This window comes from Rhinoraja longicauda, chromosome 11, assembly GCF_053455715.1.
Source record: "Rhinoraja longicauda isolate Sanriku21f chromosome 11, sRhiLon1.1, whole genome shotgun sequence".
NCBI lineage: Eukaryota > Metazoa > Chordata > Chondrichthyes > Rajiformes > Arhynchobatidae > Rhinoraja > Rhinoraja longicauda.
The window spans coordinates 56,207,980-56,225,720 of record NC_135963.1 but is presented as its reverse complement, the minus strand read 5'-3'; the positions used below and the strand labels follow the sequence as shown (position 1 = coordinate 56,225,720).

General features: G+C 42.2%; 1 protein-coding gene across 8 annotated transcripts in view; it reads right to left on the bottom strand.

The window, feature by feature from the left end:
- prrc2c (proline-rich coiled-coil 2C) overlaps window positions 1-17,741 on the bottom strand; it is an 81,684-nt gene that overhangs the window by 8,851 nt on the left and 55,092 nt on the right. For 7 of the 8 annotated variants that reach the window (XM_078407790.1, XM_078407784.1, XM_078407783.1 and 4 more), the window contains exons 19-28: window positions 16,194-16,584; window positions 15,148-15,233; window positions 13,105-13,311; window positions 11,716-11,979; window positions 9,996-10,088; window positions 9,210-9,311; window positions 6,032-6,218; window positions 5,040-5,243; window positions 2,340-2,461; window positions 1,437-1,573 (exon numbers count right to left, since the gene is read on the bottom strand). In XM_078407790.1, the coding sequence (XP_078263916.1) occupies window positions 1,437-1,573; window positions 2,340-2,461; window positions 5,040-5,243; window positions 6,032-6,218; window positions 9,210-9,311; window positions 9,996-10,088; window positions 11,716-11,979; window positions 13,105-13,311; window positions 15,148-15,233; window positions 16,194-16,584 (1,793 nt within the window). The remainder of the gene's footprint in view (window positions 1-1,436; window positions 1,574-2,339; window positions 2,462-5,039; window positions 5,244-6,031; window positions 6,219-9,209; window positions 9,312-9,995; window positions 10,089-11,715; window positions 11,980-13,104; window positions 13,312-15,147; window positions 15,234-16,193; window positions 16,585-17,741) is intronic. The other variant, XM_078407789.1, reaches the window with a different exon arrangement.

Sequence of the window (17,741 nt, the reverse complement as noted above, 5' to 3'; positions counted from 1 at the left end):
GAGAAGCCAGTCAACAAAACTACCACAAAAGAGATGCAGATTAATGACGTTTCGACATTAGTTCCCAAGTAACCTGTAGACAACAAGTTTTAGGAAGGATAGACACAAAGTGGAGTAACTCAGCGGGTCAGGCCGCATCTCTGGACAGAGATCTCTGGATGGGTGGTGTTTCCGGTCGGGACCCTGCATCAGTCTGAAGAATGGTCCTGACATGAAACGTCACCTATCCTTTTTCTCCAGAGATGCTGCCTTACCCACTGAGTTACTCCAGCACATTGTGTCTATCTTTGGTATAAACCAGCGTCTGCAGTTCTTTGTTTCAAAGTTTTGGGAAGGGACTCGTAACTTAAACCAAGAATTTAAATTATATTAAGTAAATCTTTTGGAGAAATTTAAAAATAAATTTAAAGATACCAGATTAGAAATAACCAGACTGAAATATCCAAACAGGAGTAACATGCAAGTTTAGGTATCAACATTATGCGCATTAACTTGTTGATTCAGCTGAATAATTCTGAAGGGTCCCGACCTGAAACATCACCTAACCATGTTCTCCAGGGATGCTGCTTGACCTGCTGAGTTACTCCAGCACTTTGTGTCTTTAGTTGATTCAACTAATGGAATCCTATTCTGTTGATCAGCAGAAAGTTTGAATGTTTCAAACATTTGCAGAAATGTAACTGGATTTCTTTTCGCCCATAGGATGGAAATGTCCAAAAATGAAGGGCATAGTTTTCAGGTGAGGGCCAGAGTTTAAAGGAGATGTGCGAGGCAAGTTTCCCCCCTCGCCCACGAGAGGACGATGGGAGCCTAGAATGCAATGCCTGGGGTGGTGGTGGAGGCAGATACAATCGCAGTGTTTAAGAGGGGTTTGGATAGACACATGGATAGGAATGGAGGGATATGGATCATGTGCAGGCAGAGAAGATTAGTTTAACTTGGCATCATGTCCGGCAAGGACATTGTGGGCTCTAGGGCCCGAGTTAAACTTTACTTTAGAGATATAGCGCGGAATTAGGCCCTTCTGCCACCGAGTTTGCGGCAATCAGTGATCCCTGTACACTAACCCTATCCTACGCACAAGGGACAATTTCCAATTTTACCAAAGCCAATTAATTTACAAGCCTGTACATCTTTGGAATGTGGGAGATAACTGGAGCACACTGAGAGAAAACCCACAGGGAGAACGCACAAACTCCGTACAGACGGACTGACTCCGGTAGTCAGGATCAAACCCAGGTCTCTGGCATTGTACGGCTGCAACTCTCACTGCGCCACTGTGCCACTCTAATGTTCTCCAGAGATGCTGCCTGACCCGCTGAGTTATTGTGCAAAATGTTCTATTTAAATCCAGGAAGAACTTTTGCACTTGATATCAAAGATAAACATGCAACTCTTGTAATATAACAGCATGAGGCCTTTGGCGGCAGCTTTACCTAAATGGTTGCAGAGATGTGCTGAACATTTCCTGGGCCTGGGAAACAGAAGGGCCTCCTCCTAAGCCGAGTGGGCCCTGAGGCTGGCCAGGAATCGGTGCATATATCGGAATGGAGATCTGTTGAACTGTCGTCGGCTGAAGCAAAACATGAAGGAAAATGGTCAGCTCAAGAAAATTCACATCAAAGCTCAGTTTCTTTCTGTGGAAAGAATATTCTGCTGTTTCAGCCTGTCAAACGTAATTGGCCACAAATTCATTAGAACACGTAACTAAGAAGATTAAGTTTGTCATTTTTGGAAATTTGTGCCTATTTTGAATGTAATTTGTAACTGAAAGCATTGCTCCCTAAAGATCATACTCTACTAAATTATAAATTAACCAAAGACAACCAAACTTTAAAAGACGCAAGGTGTGAGAATAACTCAGCGGGTCAGGCAGCATCTCAGGAGAACATAGATAGGTGACATCCAGGATTGGGGGGGGGGGGGGGGGGGGAAGGAGGAGGGGGAGTGGGGCTATAGGGTTGTTCTCCAGCGACGTTGTCTGACCCGCTGAATTATTCCAGCACTTTTGTCTTTTTTTTAGTAAAACTCACATCTGCAGTTTCTATAGCCAACCATTACGCTAAAGATAGGTCCAGCAAGGTAATGGCCAACTGGCAATTTGGAAATCAGAACAAAACTTCCAATCCACTCCGATCATTCCCTCGAAAACTAATGCCCAAGTGGAAAGGCCTCCAACAAGGCCCTGCTCTGCCCTCTAGTGGCTGAGTAAAAGTGAAATTGCGATTTCAATTAACATAATGTCAGGCTGCTTCCTCCTTTAGCAGACTGGAATTCAGCAGCTTACCCAAACTGAATACCAGATACAACCGAGCAATTCTGAAAATGCAAAACCTTACTTGAGAAGGCCCTGCCTGGTAGCCTTGCTGTTGTGCCAGAGTTGGAGGAGCCAAACGAGGATGCTGTGTGCTGAACAAATGGCTGGTATCCATATAAAAGGTTGGGATTTGTGCTGTAGGCTCTTTAAACCAAATTGAAAAGATTTTCTTTATTACATCTATACTTAACACAGTATCATTTGAAAACAAGACAACCAAAAGTAAAATACAGCAGGGTAGAAATGTCCTCTTGATCACTTGTGCACATTTATAGTAGTTACGCTTAGTGTCTTCTTCTCAAATTTGGTTCCATATAATTGTCATTACCACGTTTAATATGTTACAGTGAATGAACATTAACTTCAATTAATGAATCAATCAAGAAAAGATACTATTGCATATTGAAAACACTGCTCTTGGCTGCTGCCTTGAAGGTCGCGTGGAATTAAAACTACAACCAAGTTGTAGTTTCTACGGTCAGTATGCTGATTGACAATAAGCGAGTTCGGTATTCTGACTGAGCATGCGCAGGTCATAGGTCGTGGGGGCATAGAATCGTCGCCAGCTCATCTACTATGTGTAAACAAGCCTTCGTTTCATCTGTTTTTCTCCGTATAGGTAAGAAAATAATTTTCAAAACTCTTAATTTGGTGTGTATATATGGTTAAGTAGTAAAAACTACAGATTTTGTAGTTTTTTTGCTTTATGTGGCGAGTCCCCCTCAACTCTAACTTGTTCGTGAGGAGTGAAGAGAGTGGAGGAGTGTCGCAGATCTCGCTGGTGCTGGGAGATAAAGAGAGAGAGGGGGAGAGAGAAGGAGCAGCCCCCACAAGTGGCGGCGCTCCTTCATCAGACCCTCTGACATCCTCCACCTCCCCCGCTCTCACCTGCTGCTCTCTCTACCCCGACTCTCTCTTCCCCCCCCACTCCCCCTCTCTCCCAGCGCCAGCGAGATCTGCGTCACTCCTCCACTCTCTTCCCTGGCCCCGTCTCCCTTTAACGCTGCAAAATAAGAACAAACACAAGTGTTGTAGTTGTTGTTCAGAAGCCCCGCATCCCCGGGGTGAGCGGCGGTGTCGAGGAGGGAAGTTTCCTTGGGTTTGTTGTTTGCGAGGGGGCGCTGCGATCTCTCGCCTTGTCCCGGCTCTGGGTCGGTGGCGATCCGCTCTCCGGCGAACCTTCGCCGGCAGCTTCTGCCTCCAGTCCCCGCTGCCGTTCCACAGCTCCGGGACAAGTTAAAGAGTCGGGGAGAGATGAGGGGAACTTACCACATAAAACAAAAAAACCTACAAAATCATTGTAGATTTTACTAATTAACCATATATATACCAAATTAACAGTTTTGAACACCGTATTTTCTTACCTATACGGAGAAAAACTGGAAGAAACGGATGACAAAGGTTTGTTTACACGTAGATCAGCTGGTGACAATTCTATGCCCCCACGACCTATGACCTGCGCATGCTCAGTCGGAATACCGAACTCGCTTATTGTGCCACAGTGCAAGCTTTCATGTCAGATGCAGCGTAAACTGAACTATCCAATTTAGAATACAAAGTGCTGGAGTAACTCAGCGGGTCATTCAGCACCCGTGGAAGGCATGCCTGCGCTGAAACGCCACCTATCCATGTCCTCCAGAGATGCTGCTTGACCTGCCGAGTTACTCCAGAACGTTATGCTTTATGCAAGATTCCTACAGTTCTTTGCTGCATCGAAGGGGCTGCACAGTGACTCAGAGGTAGAGCCACAGCCTTACAGCTTCAGAGACCCGGGTTCAATCCTGACTACGGGTACTGTCTGTGCGGAGTTTGTACGTTATTCCTGTGACCATGTGTGTTTTCTCCAGTTTCCTCCCACTGTCCAAAGACGTACAGGTTTCTTGGTTAATTGGCTTTGGTAAAAACTGTAAATTGTGCCTAATGTGTAGGAATGGTGCTAGTGTATAGGGTGATCGCTGGTTGGTGTGCTGAAGGGCCTGTTTCCATGCTGTATCTCTAATGTCTAAATGCTGCAATTTCCTGCTATGTAAGAAATATAACAAAAGCCCTGATCTTCATAAACTAATGACAAACTAGCACATTTCATAAACTACTAAACAACATTAGTGTTGATTGAAAGATACATGAAAACAGGCCCAACGAGTCCATACAAACCATTGATTGCACACTCTTCAATGTTATCCCACTTTCGCATCCACTCTATACGAATTAGGGGCAATTTTACAGAGACCGATTAACCCACAAACATGCATGACGTTGTGATGTGGGAGAAAACCGGAGCAAGTGAAGGAAGCCCCACACGTTCACAGGGAGAGTATGCAAACTCCACACAGACAGCACCCGTGGTAAGGACCGAACCGGGACTCTGGCGCTGAGGCAGCAGCTCCACCAGCTGCGTCACTGAGCTATCCTCGCGCACACTGTATCCTAACTTGACCGTAGTAGCAAAGACAGATAGGTGAGCATGGACTATGAGGATTTTCAAAGTACACATACCTCTCATATCCTGGAGTAGGGTTTTAAGCAAGCTGATAAATCAGATTTGATTAGATTTACCAATTAAAATTAAATTTAACCCTTTCCTTTTGTTAAATAACAACATTTTCTAGTGACAATGATAGGATAGTGCACACGCTTCAAATGAAAACCCACGTGCTCTTTATATTAAGAATCTTAATAGCCTCATAACCAAAAAGCATAGATTTAGATTATCATCACAAACCTGCTGCAGCTTGGGAGACATACACCTGTGGATTTGGTTGTTGCTGAGGTACCAATGATGTTACACAGCCTAACTGTGAGAAATGACTTGCAGGGGCCATATTGCTGGTTTGCAGTTGCTGAGGTTTGACTTTACAAATATTGGGTGGGTCAGAGGTGGACGTTGCTTTAGTACTTAATGAGCAGGTGGTGTACGTCCCTGATCCTGTAGAGAACGGAGAAGACCACAATTATAACTAAGCCCCGCAGGCTTACTTTCAACAGTTAGCTACATTTATCAAAGGCATTATCAAGAAAAAAAAAGTTTAATATAATATGCAAACCTGATTGGAAATTGGTTGAAACACAATAATTACAATGTCAATGTCTGAAGGGTCCTAACCCGAAAAGTCATCTATCCACGTCCTCCAGGCATGCTGCCTGACCCGCTGAGTTACTCCAGCACTTGTCTTTAATTGCAATGTTAATTTGTGATTTATAATGAATTAAAAGTTGAGACATATCCTTTATTTAACCTAAATTCAATGAAATGGAATACCTTTGAGTTTAGTTTGCTGTTACGTGTACTGAGGTGCAGTGAAAAGCTTTCGTTGCCTGTTAACCAGTCAGCGGAAAGACAGTCAAGCCATCCATAGTGTACAGATACATGATACAGGGAATAACGTTTGGTGCAAGATAAAGTCCGATTAAAGATAGTCTGAGGGTCTCCAGTGAGATAGATAGTAGCTCAGGACTGTTCGCTAGCTGTTGGTAGGATGGTTTAACTAGATAACAGTTGGGAAGAAACTGTCCCTGAATCTGGAGGTGTGCGTTTTCACACTTTTATTCCTTTTGCCTGATGGGGGAGGGAAGAAGAGGGAGTGGCTGGGGCACAACTCGTCCTTAATTTCACTGGTTTACAGATGACTGACAGGAGATAGGAATGATTTGCTGGTCACCACTTGTATTATGTAAGAAGCAATAATGTAAAGCGTGCTCTAATGCTGCCGTTACCTGACAGGGATGTAGTGGGTGTGACAGAGGCTACTGGAATTGGAGGCATGGATGCGCTGGAGTAGGAGCTGTAAGTGCCACTGCTACTTCCATTACCGCTGCTGATTGGCGATGCCGTAGAGGTCACTGGAGAGCTTTTATCTCCCACATTCTGTGAGTTCTCCCAGGCCTTCCGCGCACATTCCATCTTAAACATAAAGAAAAGTCCAGTTTACTTTTTGCCGCATTCACGATCAGATTTCCTTTCACGGTGGAAGCTATAATTAATGACACATACCCATTTTAACATTCAGAAACCCAAATCATAATCTGTTTACAAGCAAGACTGGAAAAAAAAAAATTTAAATTTGAAATAAGTGGATGATAACAGTGAGATGTTAAGCAACAAAATAGGATACCTTGTATGCAAAAACAAAGATTAATCTACGTTTTAAATCTTGTTTTTTTTTATTCCTATTTTTTAAATTAAGTGTTAGAGTAACATGGAATAGTGGCTAGTGGTAAATGAACCCTGACAATGATAATCTATTACAGTGGGCATCAAAAACAATGATACTGTCCAAAATGTACCATGTTAAATGCACCATTATTAATGCTGGATTATTTCAATTAAATACAGCTAACATTCATTACATGCTTAAAAGCATTCAATGTTTTAAGCTTAAAATCTGTACAGTCATTTAAAAGTACCTTAAAAGCCTAAACTTGAATAATATTTTCCAAAAATAGAACTTGCTACACTTTTTAAAAACTGAGACCTAAAAAGTGCAATAACGACAACATAACCCACCTTTTCAATACGAGCTGCCCTATTTTTCCAATTGCAAGCCTTTCCGCAAAACTGAACGGATAATCAACTCCCACTGTCTGGGACAATACTACTTAATTTAGTTAAACGCCAGTTTTGTATGCAACCACTGTCCCACATAACCCGAGTCACTTAATGTACAGTCTAGCTGGTATGTCTCTGTGGTAAGCTAGTTTTTGCTTTGAGAATTTTTCTACAAGGCAGACACTAAATTTCCCTTTTATACAATGCTCCAAACAATCTTGGCTAGCACTCAAAAGCCTTGAAATAGTTAAGCAAAAAAGCTACACTATACAATAACTGTTCCTTTGTGCAATTTTATGAAAGGAACAGCGACATACTTTCAAACAATTCAATGAAGTTATTAATACTAACCAGTTTCACAACTTGATTGAAAAATTGAATGCAAAAAATAACTCAAGGATCAACATGACCGTAAACAAATCAGTGAACTGTAATAAAGCCAGGGAACCCCTCGCTAGTGTTTAGACATTTGAAAACCTTTCAATTCTATACCAACTAACCAGGTACAACACTGGAAAGCTATCAAAAGCCAATTAAATCCTTAATTTGAGAAAACAAATGACAACAGCAACTAATAAGAGGAACTGTAACTATAAATGTGAAAATGGGAGGATTCATGAGAGGTGGACTTGGAGGTGAGGATGTTCCTCAAACTGCGGAGCATCTTGGACAATACAGCTCATGACATACTAGTCAACCCGAGGAGTACCTTCAGCAACAGACTGATTCAACCAAGATACAGTACAGAATGCCACAGGAGGTCCTTCTTCCTTGTGGCTATCAAACTGGACAACTCTTCCCTCTTCTGTCGTGGGATAGACTGACCCCCACTCCCCAAAAAAATCTTTGCACATCCCCAATCCTTTCCACTCGTCACTTTAATTTCATGTTTCACGTATCTTGTGTTTTATGACTGTTGGCAGATCAATTTTCTTCCTGGGATAAATAAAGTTCTATCGTATAGGCTTATCTAATCATCCTTCCCGTTTTGGGTAGTAGCTTCATTTGTTCACAAATGAGGAAGGAATAACAGAAATGATTAACATTTTACTGTTGGGATTCTCTACACTACTAAATGAGCAAATTTGAGACATGAAGCAAACACACAAGTTATACTCTTATGTAATTGCTACTCCACCTCCATTTGAACCATTTCCTATGAATGTACCCAATGTAGAGAATGCATGAAATAATCTGGCTCAATAGACACTGGATTATTAGTAACCAAGAGCTGGTGAGTTCAAATTCCTGCATGACAATCAACACTGAATTTTGGGAACTTCAAAAACACAACTTTGCCAAATTGTTGTAAAACCCCAAATGATTTACCAATCAGTTTTATACAAAGGTCGCTGCCATCCCATTTTACAAGGATTTCTTGATTAGTACGGGTGTCAGGGGTTATGGGAAGAAGGCAGGAGAATGGGGTTGAGAGGGAAAGATAGATCAGCCATGACTGAATGGCAGAGTAGAGTTGACGGGCCTAATTCTGCTCCTATAACTTGTGACCTTATAAGACACCGAACCATGACCTGTTCACCTTGGAACAAAATAAGGTAGAGGAAAACTGCCTTCTTCATTCAGAGCTGGATTGCATTACATAAAGGATCCAAATTCCATAAGTAATTTTAATAGGCAGTTGGATATGCATTTGAAGAGGCCCTGTGCAGGGTTATTGAACTTCTATCTCATACAGGTAACAAAGGTATCACAATCTGAATGGCTCAGCTCACACGCTGCAAGATAATTAACTCCACAATGGGAATGTTTGATTTTATAACATGTTGAATTAGCAATTAAAAGCAAACAATTCCCAATCTTAATACTGGGTCAATTGCAGAGGATGCAGTGTTATTATCAAATCTGTTCCATTTTAATCAGACGACACCCTCGTTATACTTAGCTCTCCATTTGCTGCAGGTAAGCCACTTGCAATCTTTGGAAAAGTTAATTCATGAACAGAACTGACGCCTCCTAACAATAGTTCATCTTATCAAATAATTCTTGAAGACAACACAGAAGCAAACATAAAGGACTTTGTAGATGACTGTACAACACTTGCAATAGCAGGTAAATCGAAATAGCAGCCTGGAATATTCATGGACCTGAAGGTATTTAACGTAGCTTTGCTTTGGGTGAAGTGCAGATTTCTGATCTTCAGTCATAAAGCATTACACCAGCAAAAATATTAAAGAGTACCGTTACAGATTATGACATTTTAATGGACATGGGAAATTCAGGTAGCGGTGATGGAAGGTAAAATGTAGGGTAAAACGATGTACAAATGCATCACACCCAGCTCTCTCCCTGCATATCAAAATACCCCTAGGGGGATCAGGTACATACCTTGAGGGTGAAGTCGACAGTGGCGGGAGAGACTGGTGTCAGGCTGGAGCTCTGTTGTAGAGTCTCCCTCCTGGGGATGGGAAGGGTGTGGGGCAGGGGCACCTGAAATGCAGGCAACACACATCACACTCTCACTGGAACTAGAAAGACTACAGTAACCAAAAAAATGTTCAGAAAAATCCTAAACCATTACATTTAACATTACTGTAAGTATCTGTTTTTTTTTTGCTGTATTTACGCAAGAGGTCAGTGGTGATACTAAACAATGCAGCTTGCAAATAACTATAAATACATTAGGTTTTAGAAACGGGCTTAGGGTGCAGAAAACTTTAAATTGCATTCCACCTGGTTTAGTTCAAACTAATCTTTAAAATAAGAGAACATAACAATTTAAAAGTTATGTGCAAACACAATCTGCTGCTATTGTTACCTTGTTCCCCTTTTTTTCCGTCCGCCCCCCCCCCCCCTTTGTTTTTTTCATTTTTGCCGTGATTTTTTAATATATTGGACAGCATCGATACGGAAGTGATATTCTCAATCTCGTTGCACTTGTACAACGACAATAAAAGATATTGTATTGTATTGTGCGGATAAACATTCAGGACATTCCCATATTAAGAATAATACAGCCATGAACATTATAGTTAACCTGGCAATGGGACCACCTATTTGACACTGTTAAGCTTCAGTAATCTTCAGCATGAAGCCAGTCACTCAAGCGTTTGTGAAGTGAAACCTGACTTCAAAAAGCAGCACAAAACAAGTATCCTTTGTCCTGTTACTTACATTGCTGGCCAGGGATTCCTCTATTTTACTATTGCCAGTTGACACTGGATCTGGCAGTGATGACGATGGGGCTGTGTAATCAGTTATTGATTCCTACAATGTAAAGTTAATATATTCAGAACTTTAAAATATACTTTTGCGATCACAACAAATGCACAAAACGGCTTAAGGGACCCGACCCAAAGCATCACCTATCCATGATCTCCAGAGACGCTGCCTGACCCGCTGAGTTACTCCAGCACTCTGTGAAACGTCATCTATCCATGACCTCCAGAGATGCTGCCTGACCCGCTGAGTTACTCCAGCACTCTGTGAAACGTCACCTATCCATGTTCTCCAGAGATGCTGCTTGACCCGCTGAGTCACCCCAGCACTGTCTTTTCTCTTAAGCATACAGACTGTTTTTTTTATTGTCCCAAAATGTTTACATCAAATTATCCCCACACTTTGGAATCACGATAGGATAATTTCTGAACTAGAACAGAGTGACTAACTTTCTCGTCCTTGTGTGGAGCTTCAGGGACTAGAATTTAAACCAATGCCTTTTTTTTGTTGATTTTCACGTTCTGACACCAACAATATTTGTGCACACAGATTTAGGTTACAATCAAGGTTCTTCTATAAGTTAGGATAATATTAATCACAATAATCAGCAGAATCTACATATTAGCATGACAAACAGCATTGTTAGGGCATTCCAGCCTTTCTGAGCCACTACACTGCAACATTACTATAAAGATATATAGAAACATAACTCTCTCTTAAATAGGTGCAGGAGGCCATTCGGCCCTTTGAGCCAGCACCGCCATTCATTGTGGTCATGGCTGATCGTCCCCAATCAATAACCCGTGCCTGCCTTCTCCCCATATCCCTTGATTCCACTAGCCGCTAGAGCTCTATCTAACTCTCTCTTAAACCCATCCAGTGATTTGGCTTCCACTGCCCTCTGTGGCAGAGAATTCCACAAATTCACAACTCACTGGGTGAAAAAGTTTTTTCTCAATGTAGTAAACTTGAAATACAATTTGCACCAATCTGCCCAATATTTAATCACAAGAGAGAACTTCCTTCCCATGAAACAATCTGATGACACTTTGTTGCACGTTGTCGAACAGAAGGATATCCTTCCTTAGGTAGGGAGACTGGATTTGTACAAAATATTACAGGTAGTCATACCAGGGTCCCATCGAATTGCAGTATGATTCTTTACTTTTGTACTCAAATCCTCAAACTAGCGCTCTATATTTGCACGTTCCCCCTGTGATCATGTGGGTTTCCTGTATGACTGTAGGTTAATTGGCCTCTGTAAATTGCTCCCAGTGTGTAGGGAATGGATGATAATGGGGGGAAAACAGGACTACTGTTAACGGGTGATCAATGCCAAAAGACCTGTTTCCATGCTGTGTCACTAAATTTAACTAAAGGTGTACGTATTCATTGCTTGTAATACCCATACATTAACTTTCAGCAATGCCTATACAAGGACCACTAGATCACTCCAATCACAAATGTACTTTAATCACACATCATTAAAAAAAAATGCAAATTAAAAAACAAAATGTATTACCTCACATATGTCAATATTCAGTTCCATTGGTCCTGCCCTGGCCCATTTACACCCCCTTGAAGCCATTTTGCATTCTCAACTCAACTCAATGTCACTTACCAAACATTTTTTTTGTTTGTTTTATGGTCGTTTCAAGCACTTTATTGACATTACCTTAGAATTTTCTTCAAATTCTGTTGCTGGCACGGAGATCATGGTCTTTACCTCAGTGCCCAGTTCTGTCACCACATCAGACTCTGGCGTCTCTGCATCTTCTGGACTCACGACAGCAGCAGCAGCATCAGCATCAGGGGGATCTTCCTTTCCTTCTGCTTCAGCCTTCTGCACGTCTTTGGCTTTCCTGTTCTTCATCGATCGCTCCTTACCAATGGGGCCAGGTTTATGTTCTTGGCTCTCCATTAGACTCAACTCTGGAAGCTACAAAAAAAGACATGGAGGTTAAAAGTTCAAACTTTAAAACATTCATTTCAACACCTTTCTAACTTTATGTAAGTTCCAACAAGAATAGCGACCAGTAAATGATTTTTAAGTCTCAGTTTTTCCAAGTAACACTAAATCCTATATTGTTTTCCATAATCAGATAAGTCAGAATATGCACACTTTATTTGACTGATACAATCCCTCCAAACCTGAATGTGTAATTCAATAGTTTGTGAATTAATCTTTTACAATGTATAATATTGTAATACAAAAAAATCTGTACAAAATATATTATTCATCTGAATCTTGCACGGCTTCAGTTTGCATGCTGGACTTGCTAAGACTTTCTTTTTACAACTAACCTGCTTAAAAAACATTTAAATTGAATGACAAACTGATATCGACACCTGACAGCAGATAGTAGAGCTGCTGCTTCACAGCTCCAGTGACCCAGGTTCAATCTTCAGGCAATGTCTGTGTTGAGTCTGTACGTGCTCTCTCTGACCACATGGGTTTCCTCCAGTTGCTCTGGTATTCTACGTTTAAAAACTGCGCAGGTTTGAGGTTAATTGGTCATGGCAAATTGTTTGTGGCTGAAGGTCATATTTGGAGGGAATTGATGGAAATGCAGGGAAGGCTGACTGAATTAGTGTAGGCAAGTTAGAGGGCAGTACGGTGGTGCAGCGGTAGAGTTGCTGCCTTACAGCGACAGAGACCCGGGTTCGCTCCTGACTACGAGTGCTGTCTGTACGGAGTTTGTACGTTCTCCTTGTAACCGCGTGGGTTTTCTCCGGGTGCTCTGGTTTCTTCCGACACTCCAAAGACATATAGGTTTGTATGTTAATTTGTAAAATTGACCCTAGCGTGTGTGTAGTTTAGTGTAGGTGCACTGGTCGGTGAGGGCTCGGTGGGCCGAAGGGCCTGTCCAGCATCTGCAGTTCCTTCCTACACAACTAATATGCAGCAAATATCAAACACACCTTGTAATTGATGCTGAGCTCTTAATTTCACAAAGCAAAGAGTGAAGCATGTAATTTTCGGTTTACAGTTATCTCCTCTTTGCTACAAATTACTGAGCTAACAGCCTGCGGGATAAACTCTTTTAAACAGTCAAGGTTTTACCTTCTGAGCTTTGATTGGACCTGCACGAGACTGCTTCTGTCGCTGTTCTTTGGGCTCTGGCAAGTTACTCTCAGCAGCCTTTTCTGTTGTGTTTACATCGCTCTCTGTTGCAACATCAGTGGTAGTGGCAGTGCAGCTACTGTTTGACACAATTTGACCTGCCTCAATGCCAAGATCAACTGTATCCTCAGGACTGGAAACCACTCCCTGCAAGAAAATGGGAAACATGGCTTCTGCAGTAATGTAAACTACTACTTGATCAGCACATCCCTTCAAGCATTGTAAAATATAAACTTTAATTCATCATTCCACTTTACAGTTTTATCCACTTTAATGACACAAATTTAGATTTATCCAAATCTTTAAAGACTAATTGATAAATTTCTTGTGGCATTAAGAAACATTGCAGGACAAATGACCCCTCCCAAAATATCTTAGAGGAGAAATAATTCAAAATGTTAAAAAAATTTCTGGGCTCCGCTTAAATCATAACCGTTCACTTATTGCAATAATGAAATAAAGCAACATTAATTTGAAACGCCTTGGCGTCACACAAGTTTAAGTTGCATTTCTACGGGTGCAATCAAGATGATTGTTGGTGTTTTGCAAAGACAGTCTAGGAGGAAAATTGTATTGCAGGCACAAGATTTATGCGACAATGATACACCCTGGAACAGAATTAGAATCGCGAGGATTAGTAAGAAACTAGACCAAGGACCCGTTGGGCCGAAACCTCTCCTGCATTGGTGCAATGCCCCCCTCCCCCTTCCCTCCCCTACCCCCCCCCCCCAACTCCATCCCCTTCAACCCCCTTATCCTCCCTCCTCCACCCCATCCCTCCCTAAAAGATAGATTTAAACTTTAAAATGTGGATAACTAAACATATAACACCAATTTCAATTAAACTTCTTCCATTAGCACCAAAGGGACGATGGTGAGTAAGGTGGGCCTAAAATTGGTGCGTTATCGTGTACTGTTTAGGCTGTAGTTCGGGAACAAACAAACAAACAAACAAGAGTTTTAGTATATAGATAGATGGTGCAATTTTTCACCCTCTTGAAGTTTTCCCAATAAGGACCAAAATTAAAAAGACTGTTTAAAAATGCAGTAAAATGGTTTACCAATGTCATGCCACCAATAAACTAACCGAGACAAAACGATGGAAGAACTCAGCAGGCCAGAGTCCAAAGAGCAGCATTACCTGTCTATTGTCTATTCCCTCTAGATGCTGCCTGGCCTACCGAGTTCATCCAGCACTTCATGTTTTGCTCAAGATTCGGATGGCACGGTGGCACAGCGATAGTTCAATCATGACTACGGGTGCTCGCTATTCAGTTTGTACATTCTCCCTGTGACTGCGTGGGTTTTCTCCGGGTGCGCCGGTTTACTTTCACACTCCAACGACGTATAGGGTTGTAAGTTAATTGGCTTCGGTAAAATAATGTAAATTATCTCTACTGTGTAGGATAATGCTAGTGAATTGGTGCAGACTCAGTGGGCTAAAGGGCCTGTTTTTGCAAAGTATCTCTAAAGTTTACATTAATGGGAGTGCTAATACCGTGACATCAGAGATCTCTACCACACTTTGAGAATGTGATGACATTTCTGTGGGTGTGCTGCCTCAGGTAGTTAGTCTGTCTGCACTAAAGCATGGGCAACAACTCCAATAAAACGCTAAATGTTTTGTGTAAGAATGCGGGGATAACCACTGAAATTTCAAACTTTCAGCCTGGAAATTGGATCGGTTCTTGTTAAGCATTTCGATTTTAACAGCAGGAGCTCTGCTTGTGAACAATTCTGGACAGGTGAACTGCGGGTTAAATCTATTAAAAATAAGGCTCTGGTGAATGGTCCCTCTCCACAAACCTCATCTAACCAGAAAATTCTCAGCATTTTCTATTTTTTTACAAGATGCTTCTTATCCAGTATGGATGAAGCTGTAAGCAGCAAGTTGCAGTTGGAAGCTGCAATGTAAATGGACCATTTAAAATAGATTGCATTTAAAATAAATCTCTTCATTACTCTGCAAGTTATTTTACTTACCTCAGGTGATGGAGAGGATCCAAAAGATGTTAAAGGCTTATTCCATGCACTGACAGATGGAGGCGGTGGAGGACTAATAGACGCCACTAGAAAAAATAAAACAGATTACACTTTTTTCTTTACACACCATACCCAAATCCATGCCTAAGACACGGATTTTCACAATTTTCATTTATTTATAAATGTACTGGATCGGGAAGGCTCCAACAGATCCTTATAGGATGCCACTGGCCACCTCCTACCATTAAACCCTTGCCCGTTATTCCCATGCTCTCCTGCCAGTAGCCAATTTCCTCAGCAGGATAATTAACTGCCTTCAGCCCAAGTCTCTTGAAGGCTTTTGCAAACACCTTCATGAACGGGAGGCAGCACAGTGGCTTAGCAGTAGAGTTACTGCCTTATAGCGCCAGAGACCCAGGATTAACCCTGACCACAGCTACTGTTTGTGCGGAGTTTGTATGTTCTCCATGTGATTACATGGGATTTTGCCTGATGCTCTGGTTTCCTCCCACGATCCAAAGACGGGAGGGTTTGTAGGTTAATTGGCTTCTGCAAAATGTCCCTGGTGTGTAGGTTGCAAAAGTGGGATAACAGAACTCGTATGAGGGTGATCTATGGTCAGCGTGGACTCGGTGGGCCGAAGGGCCTATTTCCACGCTGCATCCCTAAACTAAACATTTGAAATGACAAATTTATGAAGAGTGAATCCTGTCGCAAAGTGCTGTCTGTACGGAGTTTGTACATTCTCCCTGTGACCGTGTGCGTTTTCTCCGGTTTCCCCTCACACTCCAATGACGTACAGGTTTGTAGGTTAATTGGCTTTGGTAAAATTGTAAATTGTCCCTAGTGTGTAAGATTGTGCTAGTGTATGGGTTATCTGGTTCGCATGGACTCGATGGGCCGAAGGGCCTCTTTTCAAGCTGTCTCTCTAAAGAATGATTAAATAAAGCTGTATGATTAATGAAAGCTGTGATTTTCAGCAAAAGGCAAAAAGGATGTCAATAGAAACTATATGAAATGCCCATAGAAACACGACCTGTACTAACATTTTGAGGCGATATCGGAAAGCTCAGCGGGTGAATTATTCTGGTTGTCCCACAGCTCTGCTTCCAACGTGCTCTGCGCTTGGGCTGGTGTGGAGACGGCACTCTCTGTGTTACTTTCTGCCGCGCAGTTTCCTCCTTGCACATTCAGCTCCTGTTCCTGTGCAGCTATTGGAGTCTCATTTGGAGTGACTGTCGAGTCTGGTGCTAAATCAGGAAGTGGATCTGTGGTTGAAGCAACAGCCTGTGGCTGAGGCTGAGCCGGTGACTGAACTGAAGTAGGGGTCTGAGCCTGGGCCTGTTGTGCTACCTGCTGCTGCTTTTTCGCAAATCGTGGAGGCAATTTAGAATTTTGACCTCTTCCCTTCTCACTCGGATTCTTTTTGTTCCAGGTCTGCAAGAAATAAATACATTCTAAGTATCATTTTAACACTGTAAAAGCCATCATTTCCGACAGGACACCATTCCACAAAATTCTAGCCAGTTCTCTTTCACACCTCAGGTGCTGTCTCTGTGGAGTTTGCATGATCTCCCTGTGAATGTGTAGGATTCCACCTGGTGCTCTGATTTCCTCCGACATCCCAAAACAGGTTAATTGATCTCTAAATTGCTACTGGTGTGTAGGGAATGGATAGAAATGTGGGATAACATAGAACTAGTGTGATCAATGGTCAGCATGGGCCAAAGGGCCTGTTTCCATGCTGCATCTTTCAAGCAATCATAACAGCATTTATGCATACACGGCCTTGCCATCCTGCAGACTTTCATCATTCGGACAACTTTAAGCAAGAAGTTCATACTGGCAGATCTGTAAAAGCTTTATTCCCACTTATCCTGTAGACCATGTCATAGCAAGAGGCAAACAGGTCCGTGAACCTGCCTTACCATCCAACAAGCTCATTGCTGATCCAATCACAGTCTCAAAACCACTTTTTCATGGAGTTTGCTAATCTACAAGGATACAAAGCTGTGTGCAAAAGTGAGTGCTGGAGTATCGCAGCAGCATCTCTGAAGAAAAAGGATCCTGAATAGACAATAGGTGCAGGAGCAGGCCATTCGGCCCTTCGAGCCAGCACCACCATTCAATGTGATCATGGCTGATCATTCTCAATCAGTACCCTGTTCCTGCCTTCTCCCCATATCCCCTGACTCCGCTATCCTTAAGAGCCCTATCTAGCTCTCTCTTGAATGCATTCAGAGAATTGGCCTTCACTGCCTTCTGAAGCAGAGAATTCCACAGATTTACAACTCTCTGACTGAAAAAGGTCTTTCCTCATATCCGTTCTAAATGGCCTACCCCTTATTCTTAAACTGTGGCTCCTGGTTCTGGACTCCCCCAACATTGGGAACATGTTTCCTGCCTCTAACGTGTCCAACCCCTTAATAATCTTATATGTTTCGATAAGATCCCTTCTCATCCTTCTAAATTCCAGTGTATACAAGCCTAGTCGTTCCAGTCTTTCAACATATGACAGTCCCGCCATTCCGGGAATTAACCTAGTAAACCTACGCTGCACGCCCTCAATAGCAAGAATATCCTTCCTCAAATTT